This window comes from Camellia sinensis, chromosome 13, assembly GCF_055761805.1.
Source record: "Camellia sinensis isolate YWXY chromosome 13, ASM5576180v1, whole genome shotgun sequence".
Taxonomy (NCBI): Eukaryota; Viridiplantae; Streptophyta; class Magnoliopsida; order Ericales; family Theaceae; genus Camellia; species Camellia sinensis.
The window spans coordinates 58,406,238-58,424,090 of NC_138973.1; the positions used below are offsets into that span (position 1 = coordinate 58,406,238).

General features: G+C 34.7%; 1 protein-coding gene across 1 annotated transcript; it reads left to right on the forward strand.

Annotated features, from left to right (window-relative positions):
- Positions 1–723: 723 nt before the first annotated feature.
- On the forward strand, positions 724–6,889 carry LOC114300190 (transcription factor KUA1). Its single transcript, XM_082903849.1, has 3 exons — positions 724–1,494; positions 4,726–4,934; positions 6,020–6,889. Exons 1-3 carry the CDS (start codon positions 1,200–1,202, stop codon positions 6,533–6,535), a joined length of 1,020 nt encoding a protein of 339 aa, XP_082759975.1. The 5' UTR covers positions 724–1,199; the 3' UTR covers positions 6,536–6,889.
- Positions 6,890–17,853: the final 10,964 nt, after the last annotated feature.

Below are 17,853 nucleotides of genomic sequence, written 5' to 3' on the forward strand. Positions count from 1 at the left end.
CCCAGCAGCCGTTTCTAGCAGCCCCCAAAACGACGTCGTTTTGGGGGAAATTTTCAAAAAAAAAAAAACGCAGAGGAAGGAAGGAGAGGAAGAGGGATGAGGGAGGAGGAGGAGGAGGAGGAAGGGAAGGGAAGGGAAGGGAAGGGAAGGGAAGGGCAGGGCCGGACTGGAGGGGGCCATAACTAGTGGGGGGGGAGGAGGAGGAGGAGGCGGGGTCGGAGGCGGAGGAGACGGCGCACCGTTGCTGCGACGAGGTGGGTCGAACGACGATCGGACGGCTGCTGCGACGAGGTGGGTCGGACGACGATCGGACGGCTGCTGCGACGAGGCTGCGACTCCCTCCTCCTTCCTCCCTCTTCTCCCTCTCCGCTCCCCTCCCTCTGGTTTCTCTGTGAAGAGAGAGAAAGCAACAACGAAAAAGAAGAAAAGAAAAAAAAAAAAAAAAAAAAACCCCCCAAAACGACGTCGTTTTGGGGGGCTGCCGGGTAGGGCGGCCGAGGATCCGAATTCCAACAATGTTGGCAGACCAGCTACCCTCTTCACACTTGACAACACAAATCCCACTTGGCTTACCTCTAAGCTCGACACGTGTCAAATCAAACACTAATCTGGCATAAAGTGAAAGGGTAATGCTAGGGACACCAAATTTTCTACCAAATAAATGACCAAATGTCTCACATGGGTGTGGGGTCCGCAATTTTGTGGGCCCCACACCCATGTGAGACATTTGGTCATTTATTTGGTAGAAAATTTGGGACCTCTAGCATTTTCCAAAGTGAAAATCAATTTAATTTACAGAACGGACGGTCCATATCAAACGCACCACCTTTCTTATCATCGTCCGTGCACCACTTTATAATTCCCCACTCTATCTATAACCTCACAAGTTATAAAAATATGTAGTTATGGTATTGTGATCCATATTTGTCCACCGCGTCTCTCTCTCCTCTTTCACTCATTTTCTCTCTCTATATCTATATGTATATATATATCGCATCTCCGAATTTCGGGAGAGAAAAAGAAATAGAAAATCTTTGAATCAAAATCTATTCAACCAAACACTAACTCTCGAACTCCACCACAACCAATTTTCTCAAAACCCAAATCGCCTCGGTTCATGTAATTAATCCGAATTCGAATCTGGGTTTTGGTGGATTCGATTTGGAGACCCGAGAGAGAGAGAGAGAGAGGGAGGGATCATGACTCGGCGGTGTTCGTATTGCAGCCACAATGGCCACAACTCTCGGACCTGCCCGAATCGTGGAGTCAAGCTATTCGGAGTCCGGTTGACTGATGGATCGATCCGGAAGAGTGCCAGTATGGGTAACTTGACCCATTACACCGGATCCAGTAGCGGTAGCCTTCAAAATGGCCTCGCCGGAAACAACCACGACTCTCCCGGAGACACGCCAGACCACGGCGGCGCCGCCGGAGATGGGTATGCGTCGGAGGATTTTGTTCCCGGGTCGTCGTCCAGTCGGGAAAGAAAGAAAGGTTCGAACTTTCTTTGTGTTAATTTATGGGTTCGGTGGTTTTAATTTTGAAGTTCTTCATCTACAAAGTTTTATTTTGTTTATCTTTATTTGGTGATATTGTGAAGAATCGAATTCGAAATTGAATGAATGAGTCAATACTATTTATTTTTTAGTTGTTTACTAAGAATGAAGGGTTTAAGCAGAGAAATGATGAGTTTATTTGGTTTGGGTTGATGGTTTTCTATGTGGATTTCAGTGATTTGATTACATATAATAAAAATTATGAAAAAGAGCTCATATTTGGTTTACAAATTGAATCAGAAATTATGAGAAATGGAAATAAAAAGAATTTGCTTGTTCAAGCATGATGATTTGTGAGAAAAAACCGTCATTTCTTATCTCTTTTTTACTCAAATGAGAGATCACAATGATTTCTTTTCTGTTTTCACAAAGCTCAAACTAATGATGAATATAAGATTCAGAACTTAGAATTATTTTTTTCATCAATAATTCCTTAGGAACCAACCTTGGATTAGTTACTCGGTTTTGCTCGGATGCATGCTGTGAAGCATAGACAGGGACACGGGACATAGATATGACACGGATACGTCATCACAAAAAATTTCAAAAGGGTAGGACACCGGCATGCAAGGTTTTAAAAAGCGGCCGCAACCGTTACGTAACGGTTTTGGCGGTTACCACCACCCGTTACGGCCGCTTTTGCAGTGTGATTGAGATTCACAGGTGTGTCGGCCGTAACGGCTGCCGTAGCGGTCGTAATGGTGCCATAACGGCCTGATACACACCGTTACGTAACGGTTCTAAACAGTTTCTTTCGAAAAAACACAAAAAAAAAAAAGTTGAAAATAGAGGAAGAGGGATAGAGGGAAGAGGGAAGATAAAGAGAGAAAATGGAGGAGCAAGAGATAGAGAGAGAGAAGAGAGAAGATGAAGAACATGTTATTGATTTGTTGAAGCTGTAAAACCTATGCTATTCTATTCAGCTGCTATCACTAAACCATTTTGTTTGTGTGTGTCTATCTATATATTGTTTGAAAATAATAATACTAATAAGTGTGGTCATTATCTATTTGGCTTGGTTAAAATATGTATATATATATATTTAGGTTCTTATTTATTCTCTTACTTTTGTCATTATTTATCTTATATATAATAGTTAGTGATTGATTTTTTGTATAATATGAAGCCATTAATTATTAAAATAAAATGTAAAAAACTCAATTTATAGTGATTTAAAAATATGAAATATATTGGATCATACTTAAAAATTTATAAAAATTGATCAATATTTATTTTTAACCCAATAAATATGATCATGGAAAAAAAATATGCGTATCGGTAAGTTTTTTCAAATTGTGCGAAAAATAAAAAAATTCACGGTTCCGGTTACCGCAACCGTTACACTACGGCTTTTACACCCCGCAACCGCAACCGCGTCACCGCCACCGTTACGGCAACCGCAACCGCTTTTCAGAACCTTGCCGACATGGCTTGGACATGCCAAAAATAATTATATTTTGATATCATATTATTTAAGAATATATTATATTATATAGTTATATATGTGCATAATATTACTTTATACTAGTAAATCTTATGTCTAATTCACTTACATGAATTTTTAGACTACTGGATTGAACTACAGTAGTTAGAAACTAGACAAAATATAGGAAACATATATAATTGCAACATTTCCCTCATCCTCTTAAGCCATCTATTTATATATATTTTTTTAAAGAATTACACATTCCGTTATTATTAAGAGTCCTACATTGTTTTTAAGAATATAAAATATGTATGTCAAATTCTCTTAAGTTTGAAAATCATGCGTTAGCAAATGTCAAAGTGTTGGTCTCATGTTTATATTTTTGGCGATAGACATTGGCCAAGAAGTGACGGACACGTTGTAAAATGAGTGTCGGATACGTGTTCGAAATTAATATTTTTAATTTTAATTAAGGACACGTAACAAAGAGTATCAAACATGTGTCTAAGAGTGTCGGTGTCTGACATGGACGTATCGCTTTCTTAGAAGTAGCCTGTGCTTCTTAGGATGCGTGGGAAGGAGAATCTAGGAGGAGTTATTATTAAAGCTTCTTTGCATTTTATGACCAAAAACTAAAATGTTTGGTCTTTCTTTGTTTTATCTTCGCAGATGAATTTTTAACTAGACTGCTTTAACTTTTGTGTGGTTCAAGTGGATTTTTATGCATAGATTGTCAATGATTGATTGTAATAAGTGCTCTGAATCACTCTGGTAGCTCAACGACGACTTTTTGCAGAACAAACACTAATTGTCCTCGTAATGCCAAGTAGTACTATTCATGCATTATAGTGAGTTATATTTCCAGTATTGTTTCCAAAGTTTTTTATGGGTGAGTTCTGATTTTGATTGTTGTAGTGTAAAGCACAAAATAAAAATTTTAATTTTTAAGCATATAATGAAGCATCGTACTTCGTGTTTTGAAGTCAAGAAGTTTATTTTTGTATGGACTATTGCTAATAATGTCATTAGAACTGTAAAATTGGGGTTTAATGTCAATCTCCGATTCTTGAGGACTTTGACATATGAGGAGTTTGAAGATTTAGAGTAATGATATACAAATAGAAAAATCATATATAAAATCTATAAATAAAAATATGGCTGATTTGTATCTATTTATTTCCAAAGTGCCATTACCATATCATTTTGGTAGGATTTTCTGTATAAAATTTATGTTTGCAAATTATTTTCCGAAGATTTAACATGGAGGCTGGGACACACTTTAATACTTCAGTAATACTACAAACCCAATCTGAACTACCCAGAAATTACTCAGAATTGTCATCTTGTGGTTTAAATTTATTCTACACACGGACCCCACTCTACACAAGTTCAATCTCAACCACACAACTCCCATTCAGGGTAAATTCGGGGTATTTAAGTGGGGGGTTCATAGCATTTTTCTTAATACTTTTGTGGGTTAGCTGAAGCACTTCCCAATGCAACTGCAGACCACTTTAATGTTTTCCATAGTGTCTGCTTTACATTGATTCATAAATATCAATAACTGAGGTTTGTTTATTTTATTTTTACTGGACTGAATGTACATTTTTTAGTACTCTACCATAATCTATGCGCAGTTTCTTGCACATTGGACTGAATATCCATCATTTGTTCATCTATCATGTAGTTTTTGTTGTCACATGCTCTGTTTTCCTTTGAAACAATGCATAATTTGATTTGCAGGTGTTCCATGGACTGAAGAGGAACATCGGATGTTTCTATTTGGTTTACAAAAGCTTGGCAAAGGTGATTGGCGTGGAATATCACGCAATTATGTAATATCAAGAACACCCACACAGGTTGCTAGCCACGCCCAGAAATATTTCATCAGGCAATGCAATGCTTCTAGGAGAAAAAGACGTTCCAGCCTATTTGACATTGTAGCCGATGAAGTTAGTATCTTCCTTTCTTCATCTCTCTATTTTCTTGCTTTCTCCTTTAAGCAGCTAGTGTTCCATCCATCCACTTGTGTAACTCATATTATCTTCCACATATCTCTACTGAAGATTCTTATGCCAATGGATAAATTAGTGGCATGGTCATCAACATGGCATGTGACATAAATGCATGGGAACAGGACCATCTCTTGCGGTTATTGTGGGTGTAATGGTGCATACCCTTTCGGATATTTTGGTTTTGTATATCCGTTGGTTGTTCTGAATCATTAATTAATCCCGTATTCTGAGTGTGATATACAATGTTCTGAAACCTGGATAATTTTGCATTAATATTGAACAGTGATTTTATAATTGCATCATAAATATGTTGATAATTATGCATTAATAAACTATAGCTATTAAATTACAAAAATATATACTTTATTTTCAATTTATTTTTAATTTAAGATTTTGAATAATATGCATTGTTATTTTATAGAAAGTTGTAATGATTTTTAGTAAAGTTGGAACAATAATAAATAATATATATTTTTATAGATATAGTAAGTGCAGTGTGTAGTTCAGTGGTCTTGGCCTAAGCCTTTCCCAACAGAAATGCAAATTCAAGTCTCCAACACGACAAAAATTTTAAGCGAATGCATTGTGAACAGCCACTGGTTCGTATGGTTAACTGGTTTAATTGCAGGTTCAAACGGTTTATCTAAGAAACACCGGTTCTTGAAAGTGACCATTTCTAATGGTCTCTCTGAACCAGAACCTAGACTGGTCGATTGTTTAACCAGCTGGTACAGTCCAGTCCCGTTTCAAAGACATTAGTGATATGTATATTTTCCCAAGACTTTTCAAAATATCTTCTGCTTCCTCTGTCTTCAATGTGCATTCATAAATGATAATTGTATTATTCCACTTTTAAAGTCCTGAGGGGGCATATTTGTGCAAATTTCTTTTCCAAAAGTCCATATTGGGATCCATATGGTTAGGTTTCTGTTTTCAGATCCATGCAAATTTGGTGTTTGCTTTTATCTTTTTAAATACTTGTCATTTATACACCTCTTTTCTTGCATTTCTCCTTTATGCAGTCAGTTGACACTCCCATGGAATCACATGATTTCTTCACGGTCAACCCTCAAACCGAGACACAAACAAACAACCCATTGCCGGACCCTCCTACTTTGGACGAAGAGTGTGAATCAATGGATTCTACAAACTCCAACGATGGGGAACAACCTGTCCTGCAAAAGCCCGATAGTTCTCAGCACTGTTACCCTGTTATGTTTCCTGCTTATATCACTCAATTCCTACCATTTTCCGTTCCATTTTGGCCCAGAGGGCACAGTACAGAGGCAGCTAAAATGGAGGAGACACATGAAGTGCTTAAGCCCACAGCAGTACATTCAAAGAGCCCAATTAATGTTGATGAGCTGGTTGGAATGTCGAACCTCAGCATCGGGGAATCCCTTGGGGATGCGGGCCCCTCCCCTCTCTCGCTCAAACTGCTTGAAGGTTCGTCTAGTAGGCAGTCGGCTTTCCAGGCTAATCCTGGCTCGGGGAGCTCAGGTGTTAACTCAATCAGCAATCCAATCCATGCAGTTTAGAACTCTGTCTCGAGATTACGGGGTGCTACATGCTGACGGGATCTAGAGAGACTTGTTAATATAAGACAATAATGTGCTGTCTGGTTTGGATTCAGTTATAGTTGTCTTTGTTGGATAACCTTTAATAAGTTTTTTATTTCTAGGAATTGTTAATTTAAAAGTCAGTTCTGACCTTGTAGGGTTTATATCAACTTGTGTCACAATTTCTTGAACTTCTAGCAATTTTGTGTCAAGTTCTTTTGATCTTCCTATGTTCATTTTCTGTGGTATATTAACTTAGAAATGTCCTCTGATGTTATGTTGTCAGTTTAACTAGAAAATGAGATACGGTATGGCATTGGATATTTGTTACAATTGCTTGAACTTTTTAGGGAGTCCTTTTGATCTTCCAAAACCTAGAAATGTCCTATAATGTTCTGTTGTTATTTTAACTAGAAAAGTGAGGGACAGTCTGGAATTGGGTATTGGTAATAATGAAAACCAGGCTCCTGTAAGCTTTTGCAATTGTGCTGTCAGATGGAAAATTGTTGTTAGTAGTGTGTTTGGGTACTGGGAAAATTTGAAAGAAATGTTGATCCTTTTCTAATGGGCTTCTTTCTGCATGTTGGTTTCATGTGTTTGAAAGGCAGGAATGAAGAATCCCTTTCAACTGTTTGCAGTTGCTATTTTACGTTCATAGACTCTGGCACACGAGTAACTATTTTGTGTTTTGTGCCCGTTTAATAATAGGGGTTGTGTTTAAATGATCCGAAACATATGATTAATAGTGGGCACAAAATAATAAGAGAACATGTGTGGCATTCCGTGTCTTAAATTGCCATATTTTTAGTTGGGAAAAATCATCGATCAAACTTGTGAATGTCATTCAATGCTTGTTCTGATCGACTGATGAGTGTCCCCATCAGAACCATCATCATCATCAGATTATTCAATAAGATTTGAAGAGTTTCTTAGGTTGCTAAAAGATTTATTTTTATTTTTTTATTTTTTTTTATGAGCACAAGTTGCTAATTGACTTGAGACACTATGATGCCTTCTATAGAAAAAATTTATTTTATCACTTCAAGCTATCATTTTTATACTACTTGAATCTTTTGAATTATCAATTTGAATGGCTAAATTATTGAAATTAGCCTATCTAGGTCAAACCCAGTTGATAAAGAGGACTAGAGGTTAAGGTTTTAGTTTGCAGAGTACCTTAACTCGTCAGAAAAAGCTTGTTGGGCTTTTTTATTTTGATAAGCGGGAACCATGTCCTAGGTGGAGACTTTGGAGGGCAAATGAGAGAGGCTGATAAGAGTGAACTTGAGTTAGGCATATTAGGAAAAATTCATTGACCAACTAGGTTACCTGTTTGGGGTAAAAGCTCGTTGAGCTTAGCTCGCAAGTAAACACGGACACCATTTTGACGGCCCATCTAGGCCAAGCTTGTTGGAAAGGACTTCGACCTAAGGTTTCGGCTTACGGCTTTGCTTGATCTGTCAAAAAAAATTGCCGGGCTTAATCTGCAAGCAAGCTTGGACATCATTTTTGTAACCCAGCCCGTCTTGACCCAAGCGGATACTGAACCATAATAAGGCGTTCAATACTTCTCGATAAGCTTGAATCCAAATCTAACTCCACAAATCCATAATTACACCGCTCAAATTCATATTCACTATTTCAATAGGGTTCAAGGGGACCAAAGAGCTGATTTACACGTTTGTTCTCTAAGCAGTATCTGATATTGACATTTAGGACATTACTTCATAACTTTTTAGGATGTTTACACATTTAGAAACTTTGAAAAAAGGACATGGATCCGTGTGTGTTTATTTAATTTATTTTTGGAAGTTTTACAAGAAAATGGGTTTGTAGAAACCTTATTATGCCAATCCCAATTAGCATTACATACACATAAAGTAACTCAAACAATTCAACAGCATCTTCACTTGACAAAACCGGGGAGAAACAAAACAGAGCATAACAGAAACAGAGACACTTATATAGACTCACAAACAACACTCAATCCACCATAGCTTTCATTTCTTACACATACCGTGGAAGCAGGTCTCTCCTGTTCCTGGCATGACCTATTTGCCGCCGCCATTCTCGCAGAAAATAACCGATGATTCTCTGATAAACCCAGTTCCATACCATTTGGAATCGGTGGCGAATCACTGCCGATTCGCTTGCCAAAAACAGAGCATACAACAGATAGAACACATGTTTGCCATTACCTGGGAAAAGAATGGAAGTCAGAGACACTGAAGAAACCGAACAAAGCACCACCATTCCACTGCGAATTACGCGGGAATAGGCCGGTAACCAGAGTTTGGCTTCGTAGGCGAAGCAATACAAGATCAGACTAGCAATGGCAACCCAGATGGCCTTTTGGTGCGTTTCGAATGAAGAAACATTTTTTCCTTGAAATTTCAGTTCGATAAAGTCGAGGAGCACCGGAGCGAGGAAGGCGAGGACGGCGTGGCTGGAAGTGGGCGGGGGTCGAAGGTGGTGGTGGGAGAGGTAGAAGGTCCTCCAGCTGATAAATAAGACATTGATGTTGTTGTTGTTGTTGTTCATGTCTTGGATTTAAGGCCTTGTTTGGCTGATTATGATCTGAAAAAGATGGATAAGAATGAGTTAGAACACAATGAGAAATATGAAAAATCAAATGTATAGAATATAAGATTAAGAAAGAAGGGAGAGGAGAGAAGCTATTAGTATTTTTACCAAGCTTATGGTTTTCAATGTATGAGGTGTCTGTGTTTTTTTTTATAGTGAGTTTGGTGGCACTAAGAGCTAGAAACAGCGTAAATTTACTTTTGGGATTCCATTGACTACATAGAGAAGGGAATTTTTTTTGCATGGATTGGATGATGAAGAAGAGTATAAAAGAGTTCAGGGAGGGCATAGAGACTAAAATATAAATGGGTGAGGAAACTTTTCCATGGGTGGGACATGGGAGGGTTGAGAGGCTTTTGGTTGATCACTTTCACAATGGAATATGACGTCAATAGGTTCATTGAGTTCAATGAGTTGGACCATGCTGGATGTCCAACATTTTTGTATGCGCATATGTTGAAAGTCTTTTGAGACCAAGACAGATTTTAGTCATGTGGAGGGGTGACAATGAAGAAAGGAAAAATGAAAGAAACTATCTAAAAAGCTCATGAGTGTGGACTTGGTTAATTAACTGCCCCAATAACATTAAACATTTAAAAATTTTACTTTACAAAATCAATGGTGTGATTGAGATTTATTTTAAATACAGTGTTCACAATGTAAAAGTAAAATTCATAGCACATGTCAACTGTTTGGGTAAGATTCTAATTCAATATTTTGAATTAGTAGATTTTCTATTCGTTGCCCTCCAATATCATATTGGGGAGCAAAATTGTACCTTACATGTTTTATTTGGTTTACTAGAAATGATCATTTTTACGTAATATTCATTTTCTCATTTGATTCACTAATAAAATAATAAAAAAGTGTATTACAAATGAAACAATTTGCAATTGTAAAAACATACATTCTGCTTGGTTTTGGTTTCTACAATTCACTTTTTAGAAAATTTTTCTTTTTTATTTTCCGTATTTTTTTGTTTTTATTGAATTTTTTTAATATTTTAAACAATTTTTTTTTAAAATTTTTAGACACACTTAACATAAATACACTTAAAAAGTATAAGTTTTGTGAAAAAAATTTACTAAATTTGTGAAAAACTTACACTGACCGATCGACCGGCCAGATATTTGCCCAGTCGATCAGTGGTTTGATATAGTCTTAAATACCTATGTTAGAGGATTTGATATTAAATGAAACTTTTATTTAAATATTTACTTAAATTTAATGGAAAAAAAAAATACACCGTTAAAGATGTCTATATATACACATAATAGATAGAAAAAAGAACTCAATGATAAAACAATAATAATCAAGCTCACTTAGGTCTATTTTGGAAGGAGACTTTTTTTTTTTTTTTTTTGATTTATTGACTTTTTAAAAAAAATATATATATATATATATAAAATAAAAAAATAATGTGATCCAAATAAGTCAATGAATTAATTCTTTTATTACCTTTCCAAAAGAGGTCTTAATTTGAAACATTTATTTTTGGGTAATTTTTTTCTTTTTTGTCAAGACATTCTAATGGGCATTTTTCAATATCAATAAAATGAGAGTAGTTCCCCGAGTAGTTCCGTTTGGTATCAATCAAATTCACTTTCGTGGTTTTCTTTTTAAGAAAAGTAAAAATAAGAAAATGTCTCATATCTCAAATTTTGTAACTCAAAAGTAACTTAAATGGCTAAAACGACGTCGTTTTGGCCATTTTTATGTTGTTCTGTACTCAAAACAACGTCGTTTTGGCCATTTGAGCCACTTTTGAGCCACAAAATTTGAGCTACGTAGCATTGTCGGTAAAAATAATACTAAAACATTTGATGCTTTCATATTAAAGTTTTGAATAAATTACAAATATACTTTTTGAGATTTTTTTAAAGTATAGATTGTCCTATGTGATTTGAAAAATTATAAATACTTCATTGTTAGAATTTTTCATTTAACAAAATTAACGAGGGCAAATTACATATACCCCCTTGAGATTTGGCTAAATTACAAATACCCCATGAGGTTTGAAAAATTACAAATTCTTCCTTGAATGCTATATTTGCATAACAAATTAGGGAGTAATTTGTTATGAAATTTAAACCTCAGGAGGCAAATTGTTATGAAAATACAAACTTTAGGGGGCGGAATGTAATTTTCGAAACCTCAGGGGGTATCTGTAATTTAGCCAAACCTCATGGGAGGTATATGTAATTTGCCCAATTAACTAAAAAAATAAAATTCATAATTGTTCTCTTATACAATAATAAAATTATCTAAATAATTAATTGAAATATATTTCTAACATCATTAAAAACTGTTAATTGACTTAATGATTTATTAATAAAAGGTGCAATTTCTTATGAAATTAGAAATATCAGGTGATGGAATATAATTTTCAAAACCACAGAGAGAATTTGCATTTTAATCAAATTTTAAAAGATATATTTATAGGGTAATACTAGAGATCCAAATATTTTACTAAATGTTCTACTAAATGTCTCACATGTGAATCCTATATTCATGTGACACATTTGCTAAAACATTTAAAATCTCTAATATTTCTCATATTTGTAATTTATCCTAGAATTTTTTACTTTTTGCATTTTCAATCTTTAGTAAAATTATTTATAACTATAAGTCAAATTTTGTTTTTGTTTTTTAACCTTTTAAATACATATAATCTAAATATTAAAACTAAAACATTTATAACATCTAAAAATACGTTTTCAAAAAATTAAAACAAAGCAAAAAAGAAAGAAGAAAAAAGAAAAGGGAATGGTAAAATCACACCAGAGCCAAACATAGACGAAATATACCTCATATTTTTTAATCATAACCTAAAAAAATCTTTAAAAAAATTTGATCATAATTAAATATATATATATATATATATATGATATGGTGATGTATAATAGAATTCTCCCCCAACAAAATTATTCTTTCTTTCCATTTTCTTGCATATTTTCTCGACAACCAATCAGTACTGTTAAATCGTGGAACCATTTTTAGACGACCACCACCAATTGAAATCAAAACTAGTAATTTTTATCACCCAAGAAAAGAGTGTGTGATGGAATCTCTCAACTTCAACAACAGAACAAACATCAGATGGAAGAAGAAACCCCCTCTCAGATCACGCTCCTCTCTCCTCCCAATCTCTTTCCTCTTCCTCCTCGTCTCTCGCCTTCTCTTCCTCTCCTACAAGCACATTTCCAATTCTCTCCTCTGCACCCTAAGAAATTCTCCCCAACCCCAGTCCCCCCACCTCTGCACCTCACAGAAAACCCTAGCTGGAGAGAAATTCCTCTGGTACGCACCCCACAGTGGGTTCAACAACCAGTTGTCTGAGCTCAAGAACGCTATTTTGATGGCGGCGATACTCAATTGAACCCTAATTGTCCCTCCGGTTGTGGATCACCACGCAGTTGTTCTCGGTAGTTGCCCTAAATTTAGGGTTTTGAGTCCCAACCAGCTTCGTTTTGCTGTCTGGAACCACACGATTGAGCTCATTCAGAGTCGCAGGCAATTAATTTGAGATCATACATATGTATATATGTACACGTTCTTTATAAATAGAACTTTGTATAGATGTGAATTGTTCAGTTTCTCAAGATTGATTGTGTGTCTAATTAAGTCCTGTTAATTTTTTGCAACTTTACATCTATATTTTTTGGCAATTTGACAAATGAGGAAAATGGGTTGAATTTGGAAACATTTATTAATGGAAGCAGTTAACAATATGATATGGGTTTCTTGAAGAAGAAAAAAAATTGTGACAAGGGGTTTTGCAATTTTACATCTAAATTTTTTAGCAAATTGATGAATGAGTAAAATGGGTTGAATTTGAAAACTATTTGGTGTATTTACTGGACCAGTTAACAGTATAGGCATACCTTGGGGGGGGGGGGGGGGGGGTCACGCTTCAAAATTATTTTGAGTTGTGCGCTTTATATAATAACAAAATAGATTTACACACAAATGCATTTATGTACTTGGATCTCAAGATTATGTTCTGGCTGTAATTGGGTTTTTCTTCTATTTTTCGCACATGTACTCTATTGTGGAGATATTGCTGAATTTCGTAACAATAATGAACTTTTTGTTTGCTTGGCTTTCCTTTAGTTATCATAGTTGTATCACCATGTTTGGTTTTTGATTGAATAGAAGATTAATTTAGAGTTATTTTCTAATATTTTACTTAATTTACTAGTTGCAGATATGTATCCATGGCTGATGTAACTGATATTTCAAAATTAGTAACTGCTTCAGATGTTCGAGTAATAGATTTCAGTGTTTTTATATCTATCTGGTGTGGTGTAAATATAGACTTGGTTTGCTCTAAAGAGTCAAACAAACAGTCGTCTTTGTTGGACACCCTGAGGCAATGTAGGTCTTTATTATCTGGGTACAATGGTCATGTAAATAATTGTTTATGAGCATGTTTCATTGGATGGATTAGAGCATGAGATTGAGATTATTAATCCGTAGGCCCAATTATCTTATGTTTGTTTTAACATTTTGGTTTAGGATTATTAATCCAATGGATAATTAATCCAACAAATTTATAGGATTATTAGTAATGGAGTAGGGGTGAGATTATTAATACAATAGATAATTTATCCTATTAATTTAATTGGATAATGAATACGTCACTAATTTGATAGGATTATTAATACCTCACTATTAATCTTGTGAATCAAACATGGCTTATATGTTCTAGATGAAGATTGCAGGACAACTGTTTGGACTTATGGGAAAGATGGTGAAGATGGGACATTAGATTCATTCCAGCCTGATGAACAACTTAAGAAGAAAAAGAAAATTTCATATGTCAGGAAGCGTCGAGATGTATATCAAACACTTAGACCTGGTTCTAGAGCTGAATTGGCCATTGTATTGGCATTTGAGAGTCTTTTCACTGCACCATATAAAGGTTCTGAGCTATACATTGATATTCATGAATCTCCAAGAGATCAAACAATGCAATCGTTGATTGAGAAGATAAGCTTCCTTCCATTTGTCCCTGAGATCATGAGTGCAGGGAAGGAATTTGCTTCCAAGACAATCAAATCTCCTTTTATGTTCTGCCATAAATTCAAAGATAAGTAGTTGATTACTGATAGTCGTATGAATAGTATCAATTTTAGTGAGAGGCATTAACAAACATAAAAAAGGTGTTCCCAAGATAATAATTGGGGACATATTTCTGATCAGGACAAAGATGTAGATAAATAAATTCCCTGGTTACAGATAAGAGCTTCAGGTATTTTATACTTGATTTGCATAGAATTACCACTAGCACTAGTAAGTGACTGGGTAGTTTTCTGAAAATATCTGGTTGGAATTAATCCTTCCTGTATGCAATTCATGTCAGCACCACTATTAACAAGGGCAATTGCATCTTTGATAATAAAATCAAGTTGGATAACAAAAGTAATGCGAATGAACCATTTTTGAAATGTAACGTGATTCACAAGTAACAAATACTAATTATCTTCCTGTTCAGAAGTTGCTAGAGCAATATATGTGGTTTTCTGTTTGGCGGCTTTAAGCTGACGAATATCGGCTTGAATAGCTTGGTTAGCAATTTGAAGATGCTTAATTTCTATTTTTAAGACATTAATTTCTATTTTTATGTCTTGGATAGTGATGGGTTTTTCACTAATAGGTGAAGAATGTATTCTATTTAAAACATTCTTCATACTGTAAGATTGAAGAGGAATTAAAGTACTGGCTTTCTGTTGTTGATAACAAATTTCTAAAAATTTTAGTTTCATTTCTGGATTCTTTATTTGTTCAGCTAAGCATGGATTTCTGATCATCAGTTAAAACATGAATACTAGGATCCCCAAGATCCAAACCATTCATTTCAACAATAGATTTCCAATAATTTATTTCAGAAATCTGATTCAGATTTGTAAAACAAGAATAATTAGGTTCTGGTGTTCCTAGCTCATCACTAGAGGTACATAGAGAGTATAGCTCAGCGAGTCCATCTGATTCAAAGCTAGTATCTGTTTCATCTTCAGATAAAGTCTGTAATAGCTGTTGGGCTAGAGTAGGATCTAAGGACATTTCCTGAATTTTCTGTTTAAATTTCGATCTACATATGTTAGTAGAATGACTGGTTGTTCCACACTTACAACATTTAACATCTTTTTTTGATGTTGCCTTTTTAGTAGTGGGTTTTCTGGTTGGAGGAGAAAATTTTTTCTGGTGTAAGGCTGAAGAAATACCTTTGGATTTTTTATAGTATTTTCGGTGTTGTTTAGAAGACTTTTTGTGATTAGATTTTCTGGTTTTTCAACGATAATGTATTTTGGTATCATAAGCAAATTGATCACAAAATTCTCCTCATTCTTTTTTCCCTGTAAGATTCTATTTTTTCATCTGGTATTGAAGTTTGAGGTCATTATACAAAGAAAGACCTTCTAGAATTATGGCAATAAGTTGACCATAAGTGTACTGATTATAAGGAATAAAAGTATAAATACATTAGACTAAGTGGATTATAAATTTCCTTCATAGACTTCTTAAGTTAAAACACTCTTAAATAGAATTTTTCAATAAAAACTCCAATTAAAAACACGAGAATTAAATGAGAGGCCATAGGAAAAGTTTACTGGCATAGTATCTTGTGCAAAGTTAGGGGCAGCCCCCGTAAGTTTGCACACACTTTCGTCCGGTATATTGGTTGAAGTGCTCAAGTTTTACTCGGCCTAAGTTATCATGTAAAGCTCAAAATTTTATGGTTCGTTTGGAAATTGGCATTTTTAAGGGCTTATATATATATATATATATTATAAAAAGACATGTAAAAGTATTGAGAATTGATTGACTTTTTGTATATGATTTTTTTGGCTAAAATTCATAGTTCCCAAACGACCCCGCATGATCAATTTGCTTCTGAATTCATTTTCTCATTATGAATTTTAATTTTTAATTTTTTGCAATTGATAAAAGGGGAGTAGGTAAAATTCACATGACTATTACGATTCTAAAGTTGTCTCACATAGGTTAACAATCAGCCCATGTGAATATAAGCTCTTGGGCACCCTTCCTTGTTTTCAAGGGGGTTTTAACCAAGTGTTAGCCACCAAGTAATCGGATGCAATCTATGTGAGCATGTGATACAAAACTTACCATTGAAAACCGGCTTGCGAGGAGAAGGTGTCCACAAGGCTTATATGCACATGGGCAAGTGTTTTTTTAACTGATGTGGATCGTATCCTACCACTACACTCTATATATATTACAGTGGAGTGGGACAATTATGTCATAATTACTGATCAACCCTCTAGTGTATTTTAAAGCACAATCAAAATTATGTCATTGAGGGGTAAGCAAACAAGAACTTATCACATAAAAAATAATGAATACATAATGATGACTTGCTGACATTTAAGGGACCAAAGGTAAGAAACGAAAATAAAATAAAATTAATAAGAAAGGTTAAATTAATGAGAAAGAAAGGTGCTATGCTTCTTAAAAGGGGTAAATTTTCAGTGAACTGTCACTCAGATTTAGATGTTATAGACTGAGGTCAATAAGTGCTATACTCAGATTTGGATATATGTTAAAATATACCGGTCCATGTGAGAGATTGGTCTCTATGGTGCCCATGAGTGATACTTTCCAATCTAAGCATCTCCCATCTCTGAGTGTACACTGAATACTAGTATTTTGTCCAAGCAAAGTCAGGGGTTTAAATGCCATCTGAACCAAGCCTATAGGGACATATTTATACTTCTGTAAAAATGGGTATAAATCCTGTAGGTGAAGGAGATACATAATCTCATCATTGTTCTGTATAGGTACGGCATGTTCAAAAGTTTAGATTATTTTTCTACTGGTAAAGTCAAAGGTTCCTATATTATGATAGCTTTATTGCAACATTTTCTCCATTGTTTTGTTCATTGCTTGCTCGTTGTCACCTCCAACTACTGGTTTGCCAACGATGGCATGCCTTCACGTTCTTTGGCTGATTTTCTACTTTTTATCCCAACATTTGTGTGCTTCGAATCTGAGGATGTTTTCTTCAAGAACACATTTCCATTGTGATTTATATAGGGATGTAAGCAAAAATAATAAAAAAAAACTGACTAAATCGATTAAAGCGGACTAAACCGGCTGTAGTCGATTAAAGCGGACTAAACCGGCTGTATTTGGTTTGTTTTTTAACAACAATCGATTTGTGCAATTTTTAAATTTAATTTTTTCGATTTTTGATTCGGTATCGATTCAAATACCTTGTGTACCCAACTAAACCGAAACTGAGCGCTTTAATATATAATGATATTAATAAGTATAATAAATTATTAACTTTAATTAATTAACCTTATTATCTTTATAACCTAAGTTTATAAATTCTTTTTATATATAATCTTAACTTATTATTCTTGAAACCTTAATATTTTTTAACTTTTTATTTTTATTTTTGTTAATTTAAGAATTGAAAAGTATTTATTAAATTAATGGATTAAATACGTTTGAAATGGTAAGCAAATAACTAATCTAATATTTTTATATAAGTAAGTTGTCATATCTAAAAGTGACTCAAGTTTGAAAGATTCTAGACCAATTAAACCGTACCGAATCAAATTGTTTCAATCAATTCGGTTCGGTACGGTTTGATGAAAAAAAACGGTATGCATCAGTATTCAAAATAATAAAACCGACATTATCAATTTAGTAAAAAAATTTATCTAAATACCGACCATACC

Excerpts from the sequence above, each read along its gene's own strand:
- LOC114300190 (XM_082903849.1), top strand. The coding sequence starts at position 1,200 with ATGACTCGGCGGTGTTCGTATTGCAGCCACAATGGCCACAACTCTCGG. Across the intron at positions 1,495-4,725 it reads CAGTCGGGAAAGAAAGAAAG|GTGTTCCATGGACTGAAGAG; the intron begins GTTCGAACTTTC and ends TTTGATTTGCAG. Across the intron at positions 4,935-6,019 it reads TTGACATTGTAGCCGATGAA|TCAGTTGACACTCCCATGGA; the intron begins GTTAGTATCTTC and ends TCCTTTATGCAG.